Source organism: Antennarius striatus, chromosome 1, assembly GCF_040054535.1.
Source record: "Antennarius striatus isolate MH-2024 chromosome 1, ASM4005453v1, whole genome shotgun sequence".
Taxonomy (NCBI): Eukaryota; Metazoa; Chordata; class Actinopteri; order Lophiiformes; family Antennariidae; genus Antennarius; species Antennarius striatus.
The window spans coordinates 24,379,017-24,396,835 of record NC_090776.1 but is presented as its reverse complement, the minus strand read 5'-3'; the positions used below and the strand labels follow the sequence as shown (position 1 = coordinate 24,396,835).

Below are 17,819 nucleotides of genomic sequence, written 5' to 3'. Positions count from 1 at the left end.
CCCAGACAACATGAGCTGTATACACACAATTATCACATGATGCCGCTCATTCTCCACAAATACCCACAGACATACCTTTGCCAATTGGGAGACTATTTAAGATGTAACATTTTCCCATACCTTCCTCTGCTCGTTAACGCTGCTGCTGCCCTGCATACATATTACAACCTGCACTTTCACCCCACTATTACCCAGCATCCACCTGAAGACTCCAGGGGGTTCATGAAGTATATTCTCAGCTGTTATTTGGGGAAAAAAAATTCAAACTCTGATTTAACTGAGTTGCCTTTGTTGAGGTCATACCAAATATGCATATAAAGGTGACTTGGATATGATATTAAAGGTATGAGTAAGTAATTTGCAGAGATTAAAAAAAGTGTAAATGTCAGACATTCTTTGTTATGTCTCATGGGACCGAGGCTGCAGTGCATAGTAGTTCAACCAGCAGACAGTATTCAAATGGGTGTGCTACACTTGCAGCCACCTTGCCTGCACTACACAACAAAGTGTAACTCAGTCCCTTGGGCCTTCCATTCAAAATCTGCTTTTGTTATTGCAGAAATGTTCTGCAGAGTATGTTTCGCTGTTCACAGTCTGTTAACGATGATAGCACCGTCATACGGGCTCGTCAGTGCCACTATCTCTACTAATAACCTCCTGGACAAGGCTTTGACTTTCCTACCTTCCAACCAGATGTGTGGGTCTGCTGCAGCAGCTGTTGTCCCTCCAATCCCAGGGGACTCAGATGGGAAGCATTGCCAGAGCATAGCCATTCTGAAATCCCTCAGCGACCATTTCCCATTATCAGAAAGGTTTTTGGAAGGGGACCCGACCCTGTACAAGCCACTGCCAACAATTCATCTAGAACAATCGGCATCTATGCACATATACAGTACATCCAAACACCTTTTGTCTGATTCTACACATTTGACTTCAAGTTAGCAGTTGTTCTACATTTGTAGTTTTTAGATGACATTGAAATCAACACTTCTATTGCCTCTCTGTAGACATTATACAGTATCGAATGAATGAAATTCTTTCAGTCTTCCTCCCATATGCTGTCAGTGACCTAGAGATGTCACAATCCTCCCATCCAGCTGGTGGTTGGTGGTGAACATCCAACCCCAGCAGCCAATCAGATAGAGTTTAGGCTGAAAGGTGGTGATGGTGATGGAAGAAGCTGGGGTCAGTAAAGGGACAGTCCGTCCTGACAACACGCCATCTTGATGCTCTGTAGGGTATGACCTTACCTTCTTGCTGTCTATTCACACTGTTTTACTATCCTCCCTGACACCTCATTTGTCATCCATCCATCTATCCTCCACCTCCTCCACCCAGGCCACACAGCAGTCTGTTTTGGATTGACAACTCCCTGGGAAGGGGGAAGGAACCAGGGCGATACGAGGGAGGTGGCAGATCCAGTCAGGAGGAGTCACTCCGCAGGGCAGAGGCCTGACACAGACACAGTATGAACAGATCTGTGTGTGTGTGTGTGTGTGTGTGTGTGTGTGTGTGTGTGTGTGTGTGTGTGTGTGTGTGTGTGTGTGTGTGCCTGTGTGTAAAAATTAGACAAAGATCAAATACTGTATATATTTGTATAAACAATACAGAACATGATAAATGCCTTATTAACAGCCAAATAACCAAAGTCCAGATTTATTCAAGAAGACGATGGATTGGAAGAAGGTGGGAATGGAATGGTGCGGAGGAATGAAGATTTCAGACTGGGACAGGAGGAGGCAGCAGGAGCGTCTGTCGTCTCCAACTGTTCATCGCACACAGGCTCTTGCTATATCCTAATGGATGCAGAGTCACTTGAGCCAGACTTACACAGAGTAGGAACAGCAAAGAGTAAATTATGAAGCATTAGATCTGATGATTTACTGTGTTCCTTTTTTTAGAGATAGAGCATCACAGTACACTGTCGTAGAGGAATTATCTCGAATAAATTCACATAGATTCACGTTTTTTACATTTTCCATCATCAAAATTACCATCAAAAATGCATTTCATATGGGAAAATATGCTCCAAAAAATAAAAAGCATTCATCTCTAACATAGGTCTGTATGTGTTTTCTGTTTGAAGCGTTGGGTCAATGCTGTGATTTCTGTCTCTACACCTCCTCACATAGTTTCCTCCAGAGCTGTAATTTGCTAATGCTGTAGCCACATGTTGTACCCGGTCATTGAATCTGCTCATATTTCTCAAGATTGCCTAATGCCAATTGATTTACTAGAGATTCATAGAATGGCAATGACATTTATGTATCAGAGGTGACTTGTAATGACAAAACCCTATTTTCACTGTTTCTCACAAGAATCCACAACAACAAGGTCTATGACCTTGTTGTTGTGGATTCCTGTCTGAGATTCTTGTCTTGCAGCTTTCTTGTTTTGGGTCAGTTACACCACTCTTATAGCAAATGTATGCGTGCTACCTTTCTTGCTGCCAAAATTACACAATTGAGCAGCTAGCTGAGGAACACAGTGAAGCACTTAGCAGCTAAGACTACAATTTTCCCCACAGAGTTTGACGGAGACCTCCAGAGCTCAAAGGGAAGAAAATATTTCTTTTGAACCAGGTGACAAACATGACTGAATTAATATTACTGTTGCTCCATACATCTGCCTGATGTGTACCTATGCAAGTATATAATGTAACGATTTAACATGACAGTGTTATGTTTGAGTAGTTGGTTGCATCCTTACATTCCATCCATCTATTGTATTTTGTTTCTGTAACAAACCAGAAAGTCTGTGAATGTATGCCTTGACTTTTTTTCAAACACTTATATTGAAATGTCAGACATAGCAGCCAGTGTATATTTTTGAAGTTTCATTTTATTTGTTTCCATGGGTACAATGCTAATACTGGTGGTTTTATATTTATTTCAAGAAATTATGTTCACATCTCCCTCTGGACTGAGGAGGTGTCTTTTGGTATTTTGGGAATTTCAAGCATTTTTTAAGGGGATTAATTCAATTTTTTTTGTCCAGTATTTACCATGAGTTGAATAAACAGGAATAACTTAACAAGTCTTAACACTTTCATTAATTTTCTAAAATTGGAAACTGTACCTTACATCAGGATATGAATGTTTAATGTTTGTATTTGATGTCGACCAACTATGAGTTCTGTTTTGGGGGGGGGGGGTTTGTTTGTTTGGGAGGGGGTTTGGAGGAGAGGGGGTCATGATAAGAACTGAGAATAGTAATTGTTACTGTCTGCAGGTGGGCCCAGACGCATGAGACCATGGCTGTGTGAGTTTGTCAGCCATTATCAACTCAGTGGCAGGCTTTTGTCTTTTTTTTTCAGGTGATACTGCTTTTTAATATTAAACATTTCCAAGATTTAGATGCAATTTCTTCATTTCTCAGTAGTGCACTGACAACACAGAAAATTCAAGGTTCTTCTGTCAAGGTTTTCTTCAGATAGTAAAGGCCCCAAAAACCCTCCGTTACAGTGAAATGGGATCCTACATAAATACTGTTCTGGCTGTTTAATGTCGATAATATGTGTTTTATGGGTTTAGTCACTGCTTTAAGGTGGACAAAGTGGAAGAGTATGTGTCCCACACTTAGCAACACTGAATGGTCGTAGGGTTGTCTGTTTGTGAAGTCGATTAGATGAGTTAATGAGTTTTGAATCTAGTCTTTATGCTTATTGGTTATTCACCTGTTTTTAAGAGTTTTAATTCAGCCAAGACATTGCTTAACACATAAGTTCTCACTTTCTGCTGCTTTGTAATGTGTACATGTGTAATGACAATGACATTTAATCTAACCAAAGGTATTCTTAGGTTCTTAGGAAAGCAGGTGAGTGAATGCTCTTAAATGGCGGTTAACGAAAAAGCAGAACTCCCTTGGCAGAACTTGACAGCTATATAAAGGCAGAACAAAATGGGACTGAAAGTGTGCGTGCTCAGCTGACTGTTCCAGAATGATTAAGGGTAAAAAATTGATGTGGTGCTGTTAGCACTGCAGGATAGGAGAGTGGAACTAAGCAGGGTGGTGGTTCAGGGGCTTAATGTGGCCCAGATCAGTCGGGCTCCCCAAGTCTTCCTCTGAGCCACGCTCTTTACCTGTATGTTTGTGCGCTTTATTGTGTAATACATAAAGAGTCTACATAAGCTTCTTTATCAATGTTTTTGGTAAGCTGTGGTAAATGACTGGCCTGCTTACATCGCTCTCAGTCAAGTCATTTGCATAATTTGAGAAAAAGCTGCCGTGTATAAACACAGTGGAGGGCTATGTTCTGCTGTGTTTTTTTATGTGAGCAGAGATTAATTCATGTTGACTCCAAATAGCACTGCCCTGTTTTCTACAGATGGTTGCTGTCCTCTGGAGTCAGACTTTGTTCATTAACTGCAAATGACACTGACAAGTCCTAGTGTCTGAGCCCACAAACACTGGCTGGCCAAATGGCTGTCAAAGTGTGTAGAATTCATCTGTAAAACATATTTTTATGGATTTATATTTACTCATGCATATGAACATAATAATCAATTTGCTATCAGCATTTCAGAAGAAGACATACAGTTAGGGGAGGCTTTTTCCCTAGTGGCGCGGACAGTGCTGTAAGTGTGAGTGATAATATTAGCTCAGGTCACCCTAATGGAGTCGATCCCCTTAGTCTGGCGGTGAACTTCAGAGAATCACAAGAATATGGTGACAAAAAATATAAGCATTTGCTTTGAAATCAGTTTGAAATCCAGAGTGTCTGAGACTGGTGTGAACACAACAGGGTGGCACTGTTTCAGTGCCAGCATTTATGAAGGTGCACCACAGCTTCAGACACCATCAGCCATCTCCAAATCCTCATCCTCGGCATTTATTGCCTCTCTTTTACCCTTTTCAGTGCCAAAAAAACTGCAAGACCTTTCTGTTGACATTTGTTATCCTGGTGGTATCACGTTCTATCTAATTGGATGAAGAGGTAGATTGTGAGGCAGCCTCTGGCAGAGAGGGAGTTAGACATTCATGATCTCCTACCTCCGCCTCTCTGCTTGTTGGGGTGTTTGGGCTAGCTTGAACGTTAGTAATGTTCACCTATGACACCTTCACAAGATAAACCAACAGACTGTACAAATCTTCCCATTCTCTTTGTCATTTCTATTTGGTGATAGAAAATCAATCAATTATTGTACAAAATTAGAAACACTTTTGACGTAAGCTTCACTGGCTTTGCTCATCATTAATGATATCACTCAATTTGCGATAATCTTGTATATAATCACTCTAGCGGGAGCTTTCTTAAGTACTATGACACTACTGATTCCATCATGATGTCATCAGGGTTACCACAGCTACAGCTTGGAGACAAAGAGTTAATAAAAACAATCCTGTATTTCAAACTGGGGCATTCGGGTCGAAAGATGTGAGATTTGACCATGGAGTGAAAGTCTAACCCAAGATTATAAGATCCAGTGATTTCAGTTTGACTTACTAGAGGGACTGAAAATGTCAGCTTCCACTGCTTTGCTTTTGACCATCCTTCTTTCCCACCAACCTAAGAAGGTGCAATATTACTCTAATGGACAACACCCACTTATGAAAGTAGGTGGTGTCCACCAGAGTAATATTGCAAAAACCATCAGACTTTTCCATATCTTAGTGGCAGTTTAGATCAAGTGCCTCAGCTGGAACCACTGAAGTTTGTCAAGTTACTTTAACGTTCTCAGATTCATTTTGATGTCATAAGCTTACTGGAATTTGGATCATAACTTTTTACCTTGGCAGCATTTCTTATAACATTTATCCATCCTGTTTTTGTTTCACACCGTATTACTAAACAACCAGACCCTGATAGTATCAGAATAAGACCAATCCAACCCTCTAACATGTCAGGCTCGTTAACTACAAATCTTATAAAACAGTGGCTGTTACTCCTTTGGTATTTGCGATATGTGATATTTAGGTTTGATATCAAAACCCAATAGTCTGAGCAACAGGAGGTATTTGTAGGTGGCAAACAAAACATTTACAAATAGTTTCTATTAATTTGCGTTGACCTTCACATTTCACATCTCTACTGATGTATCAGAGATGCAAGCTGCAAAAATAAAGATGGAAAAATCAGATGCTAAAGTCAAAACATTAACTCTCCGTCCCTGCAGATGCAAATGGAAAGAAAAGGCTGATCTCAGAGAGTGGATTGGGAACATCACAATGCTCTTACCTCAGACAAATTATCGTAGCTATTCCAGAGGAACATTAGCCTGCTACGATGGATATTTTCAGTATGAGTGAGCAGAAGCCAAGTTGAACAGAAAAGCTCTCTGCAGTCCCTCTCAGGTCACCACACAGGCATAATTATACATCTTCTCAAAGGGCCGCTCTGCTGCTGGTGTGTAAACACTGCCATCTATTGTTATACAGTGGGAATCTGCTTGCTTGCAGGTCTCAAAAGTTCATCTCAAGGAGGCCACAAAGGTCCACACAGATCAGCATTCAGCTTGAACTCCAAATGGCTGCAATGACATTTGGTACTCAGCTTTCAGTGCTTAATATCAAGTCATTAAATCCAGTAGCATTTAAAAGCCAAAAAACTTCCAGTAAAATACATGATTTTAAGTTCATGATTGAAGCCAATAATCTTCTGGCCAAACACAATGCATTGATGGTAAGATTACAAATTTTAAGAAAACTAAAGAATGGTCCTAGGCTTTGATTTATAAGAATAATAGAATTTCCCCAAAATGCATTCATTCTTAAATCAGCCAATAGATCATGATGAGGATTATCCCTCCAGCATCATTGTACAATTGAGGATACTTAATATTTGACTGCTGTAAGATCAAATCAGACACTTTTGTGAGAATCCAAAATGTCATCTGGTAAATGTTCTTTTATTCGGCTATTCTTGAAAAACAACCATCAATCCATTCATCTTCTTGTAGACAAGACAATCACAATCTCATCTACAGCTGCTTCTCTGCTTCACAGGTCAAAGGTCTGCTGGAGCCTATCCCAGCAGATAGTTTTGATAGGCCTAAAAGGTGGGCTACACCCCGGATGAGACACCAGCACATCATGGGGCAACAAGATAAGAACATATGACCATTTCACATAAGCTGTATGTTTTTAGAAGTGGGAGGAAGCCAAAGAAAACCCATACAGATACAGGGACAACATACAAACTTCACACAGAAAGTGTGAAGCAGCAATTTTAGAGAAATACTGTATTTTTGCACCAGTCCTAATGATCTGAGATCAATTAATAAATGAAGACTTCCTATCATTTGCATTGATTTCCTGAGTCAATCAACCAACGCTATAGGGTAAAAACACACTAAAACCCTACTTTACATAGAATATGTACTTCTGATATGAGTTTTCTCATGAGTTTTTAACCAATTTTATTTTAAGATGATTGCATGTAAGATTTATACATGCCAGCATGAATACTAGGTCGCATAAAGGGTAGGTGAGTTCTGAGAATAAAGAAAAGATGATGCATGTGTTGAAAAACAATTTATTTATACAATAAAATGCACGTCACAGACAGAGAATGAAGCGGTTGACCTTCTTCAGGTATTCAGGTTTCAGGAAGCCCTGCAGTTCACTTTTCTTCAGCCACTGAAACGAAGCATGCGTGGCTGCACGGGGAGCCTGGTCTGATAAAACGGCTTTGAAGAAGAAGATTTTTGTTCCTACTGAGGTCTCCGTCCGAATAGCTCTGGGCAGTTTGTACTTGTATACTCCGCAGGGGGCGTTGCTGAGAAAGGTCGTTGGGATGTCAGCAACTACAGGAATAGAGAAGGTGTTGTTCATTCAGCGGAAGACAAAAGTTGAGCTGAAAAGGGGATGGATGAATTTTATACTGACAGATTTCACCCTAGTTTCTTTTTTACTGATGTGACCACAATGTACTTTTCTTCATTAATCCAGTCTCATGCCATAAAAACCATGTTCTCCACTTGGCTCAATACACAGCAGCACGGCTATGTTTGAGTGTTCACCTCTGACTGAGTCTGGCTGTATTAAAAATGGATTGCCTTGTGCTACAGTATGACACTTTAAGTAAAATCCTCAAACAAATGACACACGCTGATGTCAGGTGGACAATCTTAATGGGCAAAGATTGATGGAGTTTGCACATTAAAAGATTGTGAGCAGTGGTGAGAAACAGTTTAGCATAATCAGTCACTGCCGTATTGTTTCCATTGGAAGGAGCGAGGAAGAAAAGAAATATGTTAAATACATTGACTGGTTGTAACAGCATCACTGAGGCATGTTCAATGTGTTCCCAGCTGTGCCTACAGCGTGTCATTATCATATCTGTTGCTGATCCATGAGCTGAACCCTGATCTACAGCTGACTGTAGACAACCACAACCTGCAGTCAACTGCTGCAGTATGACAATGCAATGATATAATACAATAGATAATGCCTCATGCATTAATTAATTGTTGGTCATTAGAGGATGGCTGGTTAATATGGATGATTGTACCGAACATACACAGCTATTTTAGATAAGATCACATTAAACTTAAATGATGCTATGGAACTGGGTCATTGCAGCAAATGGGATTCAGCGGTAGATACAGTAAAAACATAGCAAATGGGGCATTCTAACAATAATGTAAGCTATAACAGCACCATACATGATGCCTTTAGCTATGGATTTCAGATTAATTGAAATACATCATAAACAATTTCCATTTGCCCTCTTCCCTCTTTAATAGCCCATGTCTGTTTTTTTGTTTTTTTTCAATGATATGTCATTTACTGTTCATAATGTCCTAAAGACCGGGTGGAATCAACAATAAACTACAGATGAAGCAGTAAAGAATGTAACAACAGGTTTAAAAAAAATTGTCCATTATAAAGTAAATGTAATTTAAGCTACGCTGACTTAAGGGTGAGGAGCCCCAGCATTTCCATGTGGTTTTATTGTTGGCGCTGCTATCACACAGACAAAAGTCAGATAATCCAGTCAAGCTGCCTGACTAGAGGCAGATGGTGTAATTATTCTGAAGCCATTATATTGTGCAATCAACATTTACTTCATGACGTTAAAGAAAAAACTTGTCTATTGCCAGTTTTAGAAGTGCATCGATAATACAGGCACGTTGCTAACTAGTGCCGTTACATGAATACTGGAAACAGCCATTTCTGAAAACCCAAACTTGCATTAAGTATTTCACAGTGCCATTCTTAGCTATATATTAGAGTATTAAATGGAAGCTATGGACTTCAGACTCATTTAAGAATAGATAAACATCTGACTGCAGCATATTTAAGATTTTAGAAAATAATGTAGATAAATAATTCCAATTCAGGGAAAGCAGAGTCTGTGATGCCTGCAAGAGATATCATACCTTAATACCCCTGGGCTCAAACAAAGTTTGCTGTGCTTCAGAGCACAGACCATGCACATGTAGTTGAAAATTTCATGCAGACCACTCTGATTAGAAAATGATGTAAAACTAAATTAAATTGTTCTGAGATAGAAAGACTGATGCACCCATGCAAAATTGATTTTTGATGAAAGACCAAACTGACAGGATTTGAAAACTTCTACCTTATGACTCAGTGAAAGTGTACAAAGAAGGAAGACTGAGTCATATATAATTAAATATTTAGCCACATAGTATCCAGACAGGGTCTAATATCATTGACAGCATAAAGTATCAGCAGTCTCTTTCAACATGATTGTATTGGCCTATAAATACTTGTGTTTGTGTTACCTGGCAGAGAAGTGAGGGCTCTCTCTGCCGTCTGCCGCAGCGTTTCTCCTTCCTGCCACTGAGTCTGAGGCAACATCCACAGTTTCTCATGGCCAACCTGCTGTTCAGCCAGAAGAATCAGTGAGTCAGCCAGGCAGCGCTCCGGTGAGGTCAAGTCCTTATCTACATCAGCTAAAGAAGAGAAAGGTCCGTCAGCAACTTCACAACCGTTGTGTCGCTCTGTGACTGTTGAGCAAAATCCACACAAACTTTGGAAATGTCACAAGGAATAAAATGCAAATTTCAAACGCTGGAGCAAATAGACTTTGAATGTCAAGAAAAATTAGAATCCTGCACAGAGAGTACCATCAGTCTCTTCCCTCCAGGGTTATTTACATCAAATTCAGATGTACGAGATGCATACAGAATATTAAATTCTTGTCTCAATTCTGTTTTAACTTTGACAGTGGGATGACGAATGACCACATAAAGACAAAAAGCGAAAGACTATACTTTGTTTCCTAAAGCACGTATGTAATGTTCACCTATGTTTTTAGTGTATGTCCTGCTTTTCTGGAGAAAAATTGTAGCCATTTCATAAGCTGACCTCTGACTCTCAAAGCTGGTTGGAAGCTCTTCAGCTTCTGCTCCCAGATGTCTTCCAGGTCTTGAGCCCACAGAATCGCCTGGTCCTTACTGCCACGCTCCTCACTGCCATGCTCCTCATCTGAGTCATAATCATCTGACTGCCCAAGAATCCTCTTGCTCTCATCCGCCAGAATCCTCAGTTCATGGTCTGACATCACGCTCTTCTCCAGCTCCATCTGAAATAAAGTCAGACTAAGTCGTTATCCCAAATTCTTGATCCTTTGCAGACCTCAATCTATCGAACTGATATGAAAAGTGTAGCTTTATACCATCTAATAATTGATGTAGAACAAGATGATCATGATGTAACCCACATTCCTCTTTCTCGTAATAAAAGAAATAGAACATGCGTGTCAAAATGTGATAATGTGATTGGACTATGTAGGTTTTTAGATATTGACATTAAGGTGGCTTTCATATCTTATATCTGAGGGTCTCACAAATGTAGTGTAAAAAGTTACATGAATTTGTAAATACTCTAAACTCTAGAGTCTAGACAAACATTTTATGTCTGTGTTGAAAGCACTCAAATCTGGTTGTTTGTAAATATAAGACCTACAAAGATGCTAATATGAAGGTTCGCAAGTTTATCATTAGTTCAGTTTGAGGTTAAGCATTATGAACCATTTAGATTTCCCTGCTGATAATTAACATTTACCTCAGTATCCAAAAACTGCTAGAAAGCTGAGATAATATTAATCATCATTTCATTATTTTTTGTTATGGAATGATCTGATTATATAAATAATACCTGGGTGTGGTTTATTTGAAATTATTGTTTTCCTGAAATGATATTTGCAGTTAATGAGTACTGTATTTATCCAATTACTATGCAGAAGAATAAAAATATGCTATGTTGGATCAGCTTTGATTATCGTATATAGTCTGAAGAGTAAGACTTTTAAGAATGTTCACAACATAGCTTAAAATAAAGGCTTTCATAAAGATGAATGTCTCTACTGTGGGTCGTTTGTGTAATGTAATGGGGTCTGTGCCACAGTAGAGCTATACATTGAAATGCCCCTGGCACAAGACATTTCAAAATAAGAACTGACTGTATGAACGACACATGTCTAAAATTCTTTGCTTCCTTACAGTATTCTGAATTCTTTCAACAATTAGAGATGTCATATTATTCACCACTGCCCATTTTTAACTTGGGGACATATATCGATTTGAAAACCGTAAACAAAATGTGTTGGGGTTTTTTTGCTATTTACATACACCTACAGTATGTTGATTGATGACTATTTGCTGTTGTTACCACAGTGCATGAATATCCGCTGGGTCTTTGTAAACTTTCCTGTGTATACAACCCCTGGCAAAAGTTATGGAATCACCAGTCTTGGAGGATGTTCATTCAGTTGTATCATATTGTAGAAAAAAAGCAGATCACAGACATTCCACAAGATAATTTCAAATGGCAAATGAAACAAAAAACACTTCAACAAACCAATAGTACTTTAATCCACATCTCTGGCTTCTATAACAGCTTGCAGTCTCTCAGGCATGGACTTAATGTGTCCATGCCTGAGAGTCCATGCTCTTCATCAATCTGGCTCCAACTCTCTGATAGCTCTTGCCATGTTGTCATGGACCATTTTAGTTTGGCGTCCAGGGTACAGAACTTATAGGGGCAGACGCTGGTAGACAGTAAAAAGCCTGGACAAAATTCTTCAAGAAGAGGTAGCAAAATTTGGTGATTTACAAACCAGAGGTAGACGACAGAGCCTGATGGAGGTCACTGACTATCAGGTAGTGGTATGGGAGAGACAGCACAGGACGGTGGTGCGTAACATAAAATTGGTGGTGGGGAATATGAATAAGAATAAGAACCGTGTGGTAGAAGCTGAGAAAGGTAGTGTTGTGTAACTTTTAGACAAGAGGTGAGACAGAAAAGAAAGGCTCTCAGAAGATTGGACCATTACAGCCAAGGTGATGAGAGAAACAGGACAGCGTTGGAGTGTCTTCTGGTAGGAAAGAGGAGAAGGAGACTTGGTTGTGGAACCTTAAAGTACAGGAAACCATACAAGGAAGGAGGCTAGTGAAGAAGAGGTGGGAGGCTGAGGAGTAAGGACAGAAGACAAGAATACATTGAGATGCGGCGTAGAGCAAACAGGGAGGTGGCAGAAGCCAAACAAGAGGAATATGATAACATGTATGCCAGGTTGGACACTTTAGGATAGAAAGATCTCTACAGGTTGGCGAGAGAGGGATTGAGATGGGAAGGATGGGCAGCAGGTTAAGGTGATAAAGGATAGAGATGGAATGTGTTAACTGGTGCCAGCAGCATACTGGGTAGATGGAAGGAATGCTTTGGGGAGTTGATGAATGAGGATAATGACAGAGAATGTAGAGTAAAAGATGCAAGTGTGTGGACCAGAAAGTAGCAGTGATTAACAATTAAATTGGAATGGCAACTAAGAGAATGAAGACCAGGAAGGCAGTTGGTTTGAATTACATTCATACATGGAAACATCTAAGAAAGATGGCTGTGGAGTTTTTGACCAGGTTGTTTAACAGAATTCTAGCAGATGAAAAAATGCCTGAGGCAAGAGAACAACCAAGTAGGAGGTGGATGGATGTAGTTAGAGAAGACATAAAGGCAGTTGGTGTTACAGAGGAGGATGCAAAGGATAGGTTGACCAGGATGGCAGGCTGTGGCGACCCCCAACGGGACATGCCGAAAGTAAAAGAAAAAAAACTGAGATCCAGAGTATTTGCAGGCCATGACAATGACCTTATGTGTCTTTCTTCGAGGAATGTTTCTACTCTATGATCTCATCATCCCCAAACATCCTTTCAATTGATGGGATAATAAAAGTGTCCAAAATGTCAATGTAAAGTTGTGCACTTATTGAAAATGTAATGACAACCATCTCCCCAGTGCCTTTACCCAACATGCACTCTCATATCATCATCAACTGTGGACATCTGCATGTTTTCTTCAGTCAACTTTATGAATTTCAGAATAGAAAAAACAAAAGTTCCAGCATCATCACCATGTCCATTTTCAAAACATACTGCTTTAAGATTTCTGTAGTGATGCTTTGATGTCTTACTTGGTATACCAGTATGCTTGCCTTGAACAACCTTCCCACGTTGTTTGTGCTTGGTCCAGACTTTAGATACAACTGAGGGTGAACAACCAACATCTTTTGCAACACTGCGTACTGTAATGATTCATCATCTTTGAGAAGTTTGGTAATCCTCTCTTTTGTTTGACATCTCTAGTGTTGGAGCCATGATTCATGTCACTCATCTTTGTTCAGAAGCTCTCAAACATCTGATCACCCCTTCTAAACTGCAGATTAACAGATATTTATCTAATCTGTTGTAGGTGTTTATTTTGGTAATGAAAAATTACAGGTCAATTTCGTTATTTCCTCAGTACTGAGTGTCCCATTGTCGGCGTTGATTAGTTTACCTCAAGACAGTCAGTTGATATAAAACATGAATACGAGAATATTTTGCTGGTGAAAATGTCACTAATTGTACATTTTTTGTGTTGAATAGTCACACCTGGTTCACCATTTCTTTGTATTGCTGCTCCATTGAGTTGCAGTCCGCTGAAATGACCGGGAGCCGTTCCAGGCACACCGCTGCCATCAACGTCCATGGACCAGTCGCTTTTTTCACGACATTTGGGGTCTGCACCGTAGCCCCACAAACAGAAGCGCTGAAAAATGCACGAGAGCTCGTGTACCGGGCGGCTGTCCTGCTACAACAAGAAAGAAAGTGTAGGACAGACCGAGTCGCCATCCTCCTACAGGGCGCTGCCATTTTGTCCTGAGACGTTCAAGAAAACTCGTACGAGTACAAAAATGATTTTACACCCACCGGTCCTGATGTGACCGCAAAATATAACACACATTTAGAAAATCATTATGTGATTTTGAATGATATTTTTAATTCTCGTGGGTTAGATACCGTGTCAATTGTTATTTTAGGAAGCTAACACTGTGTCGACATTTATATTACCGATGGTTTATGAAGTTAACAAAAATCTTCTTTTTACCCACAATTCTGTGCAGGAAAAGGAATGATCTATTGAAACAGAAAAGGGGGGAATTGTAATATACATACTTCAAAATATACACTTATATATCAGTGTGTGTGGTGTCACGGTGTCGTATGGTAAATTATGTATAAAAATCATTACCTAAAATTACATTATTCACGCCAGAATTTTGACTATAAAATTAAATGTGTTGTTTTGAACTTCCACCCCTCGAAGATTTCACTGATTTCCTCTGGACCTGCAGTTACTCAGACGTCACGTTTGTCCTAGGTCGAATAGTTGACTTAGTAATAAATATGTTCGTAAACCTTTACAGACTAAATCGTATTTTTGTTACTTCATTGAATAACGTATGCCGACAGTTGAGTGCCTCTCGAAACTCAAATGTGAAGTCGATGTAAGTGTTATTATGGGTGTGGATTTTTAGCATCCTTGTTAGCTAATGGCTAATTCTGGTGCGTATACAGTGTTAGGTCTTGCGTAGCATCCGTTGATATTCATATAACACTTGCGAAAATCACTACAGTATTAGTAGCGGAGGGGTTTTTGTTGTTGTTTTTAACAGAATGGTGCTAATAAACTGTTTTGTGCATGTCGTAGATGTGGAACCAATGGACTGCAAAGAGCAATATGCACATCTGCTGTCAGACTTCAAGATGCTGCAGCTCCTACCACTGAGGAAACCTCCAGCGAATTCACGTGAGTCAGCTCCACGCGTGCATTGGCACAAACGCTTGTAAAAATTTTGGGGCACTGTGTTCACATTGTACCTGCGAACTGACAAAAGGATTCTCTAACAGTAAAACACATTTGTTGAGATGATATCGTGACTTTCATCCCTCAGCTGCTTCCCTCCACTGCCTGGTGAGAAAAGTTCATTGAGATGGGATGGAAAGCCATATGAAGAATTACCAATCGTTCACATTAAAGCCACATACAACAAGTAAGCAGAACTTGCTAGTAAAGCTTTAGTTTGAAGTAATTATAGCTTTGGTGCCCTCAGTCAATTGACAGTTTGTGATTTGTAAACCCACATCCATGAGTTTTACACATGTGAAGGCAATTCTGTATAGCAAAGTTGTTGTTAAATCAACTTAGGACAGTGTGTCCTAAAGTGATCTAGTGAAGACATTGTGAATGAATCTGAATCTAAAAGACGTTTTAAATTATCAGGGAATCTAGGGACTGGTGAGTTAGGTAAAGGGGTTTGTGCAGAACATTTATATGCTTATGGACCAGAAAGAGAAACATTTTACCGAGAGTCTCCTAAGCTGTGCCACGTATGAGTTGTTACGTGATTCAAATTCAATTTGTCATCAGTGTAAAATAAATTTTGGTTTGGTGTGGAAAGATGAACATGTCAATCTGTTATGAGTCACTAACCCATTAAAGTGCATTCTCTTGTACCAGCACACATATCCATGTGACTGACAGTGCAGGAGCATATATCGTCTGTACATCTTGTGGAAAAGAAGGCTTTAAGAATATTAAGAAGTCTAGTGCTGTCGCTGCTCAGACGACAGGCATTTCTGCTGGGGTGGTAAGTTCACACATGCTCCATGTTGCACTAGTAATTCAATAAGAGCTCAGGTCTTGTGTTTACCGCCTGTGTCTCTTGACGATTTATCTCTTTAAAGTTGAATAAATAAATGCTGAAAGCCTCAGTTCAATTAGGCTGTATTCAGCTGCATGTTTATCTTATTGAGGGGCCTTTTTAACAGTTCAAAAATCACAGTATCAGTAATTTTCTACACTTTAGATCTTTTTTTTTCTGTTCAGTGACTCAGTTGCTCTCTACATATTAAATAGCACTTCATCAACAGTTGGCATGGGTTCACCTCATTTTAAGACCAACACTCCCATGGGGACACAGATGGGAAGTGAATTTGCTGTACGAACAGCATGAATTGAGGCATGAAAATTAAAACAGCTTTGGTCAGATTGTACCAAAGATGAGAGAAAATAGCGACCTAAATACAGTATTTGATCTCAATAAGCTGCCTTCTTTATGACTGTGATAGACTGCAGTTGATCTATACAGTTCAGTGAAGACTGTTGGCTTCAACAAGGTTAACATCACACTATTCTGCAGGAAGTGCACTGGTGGAAAAAATTATTTGACAAGTCCACACTATTGCAAAGCTATAAGTTGTGTGTTCTGCATTAACAGACAATTTACTTTAACTCTACTGGGGTCTGCCCTCTATTCAAAACATGTAGGTGACAGGTGAGTCTCAGATTACGGCAGTTATTGTTGCCAATAGAAAGAACATGAACTGTCCTGTGTGAGAATTTGTGAACGATTTCAAACACATTATTTTTGCATTTTTGTTGCAGTTCGCTATTTTGACCTTCAATGTCATTTATTTGCCATAATAATGGGTTCAGCCATATTAGATGTATGCAGCTGTTTTTATTAAAGGGTATTTGCTGATGTGTTTTTTTCTCCTGCACAGAAAGCCAAAGTAAAGGGAGTGACATCTGTCCGTGTTATAATCAAAGGTCTTGGAGGTGGACGTCTGGTCAGTGTACAGGAAAAATATGTGACTTCTTATTGTGCATTGTTGGTCTAACTATTCAAATCTAGCATCTAATTATATATTAATGTACAGTAATGTGCAGTAAAGCAAATGTGCACATTTGGAATATCTAGAACTATAAAATCTGTGTTGCTCTTTCTATTCTGTAATTTATAAAATCAACCTGAATGTTCAATTGTTGGAGCTGAATCTGGCAAATAATAGTATCCTTTTCTTTTTAATTTCAAAATTATGCCATTCAAACAATTAAATGTTCAAGAAGAGTAAATTATCCTAATAGTGTCATAGCAGTGAAGTGAAACAAGCTCTACATGAAGTAATAAAACACAAATCTTAACATGAAGATCATTTATAAAGCCTTTCACTTCCCGATCTGTCACTTAGTTTTTTTAATGAATAAATGTGCTTTTCTTCTCATGTGCAGACTGCAATTCAAGGGCTGGTTATGGGAGGCCTGGAGATTGTATCAATCACTGACAACACCCCTGTGCCACACAATGGATGCCGCCCACGGAAAGTTAGAAGACTGTGACCTCTGCAAATGAGAATATATTGCAGATAGGAGGAAATGGCTGTTATAATGTCACAATAAAGTGTTTTTTGTCTAACTGAACTGGCTCTTTACTAACCTTACTTAGTTTATTGTGGAATTAATTGTATATGGTGTCCTTAATGACCACACAATAGTTGTTTTCTGCTGGGACTTGACACACAAGTATGTCTGCACTCTTACAGCCGCTGTTCATATTCATTAGGCTGATGCCTCTCTGCTGGAAGAGGAACAGCAATGGAGCCTATTGTTATTACATCCCGCTTCAAAGCGGTGATGTATTGTAATTACTGTACATCCCGCTTCAAAGCGGTGATGTATTGTGATTGTCAGTGCTTGTGTGTTTGTCCGTCCGTCCATTAGTTAGTCCACCAAATATCCTCGCAACC

At 39.5% G+C, this 17,819-nt stretch overlaps 2 protein-coding genes across 2 annotated transcripts; one reads left to right on the top strand and one right to left on the bottom strand.

Annotated features, from left to right (window-relative positions):
* Nucleotides 1-7,445: 7,445 nt before the first annotated feature.
* On the bottom strand, nt 7,446-14,221 carry mrpl46 (mitochondrial ribosomal protein L46). Its single transcript, XM_068318635.1, has 4 exons — nt 13,842-14,221; nt 10,279-10,495; nt 9,693-9,863; nt 7,446-7,745 (listed from the first exon to the last, which is right to left on the bottom strand). Exons 1-4 carry the CDS (start codon nt 14,100-14,102, stop codon nt 7,498-7,500), a joined length of 897 nt encoding a protein of 298 aa, XP_068174736.1. The 5' UTR covers nt 14,103-14,221; the 3' UTR covers nt 7,446-7,497.
* Nucleotides 14,222-14,577: 356 nt separating this feature from the next.
* On the top strand, nt 14,578-17,493 carry mrps11 (mitochondrial ribosomal protein S11). The gene is made up of 6 exons (XM_068317221.1): nt 14,578-14,737; nt 14,941-15,039; nt 15,185-15,283; nt 15,751-15,880; nt 16,797-16,862; nt 17,305-17,493. Exons 1-6 carry the CDS (start codon nt 14,637-14,639, stop codon nt 17,410-17,412), a joined length of 603 nt encoding a protein of 200 aa, XP_068173322.1. The 5' UTR covers nt 14,578-14,636; the 3' UTR covers nt 17,413-17,493.
* Nucleotides 17,494-17,819: the final 326 nt, after the last annotated feature.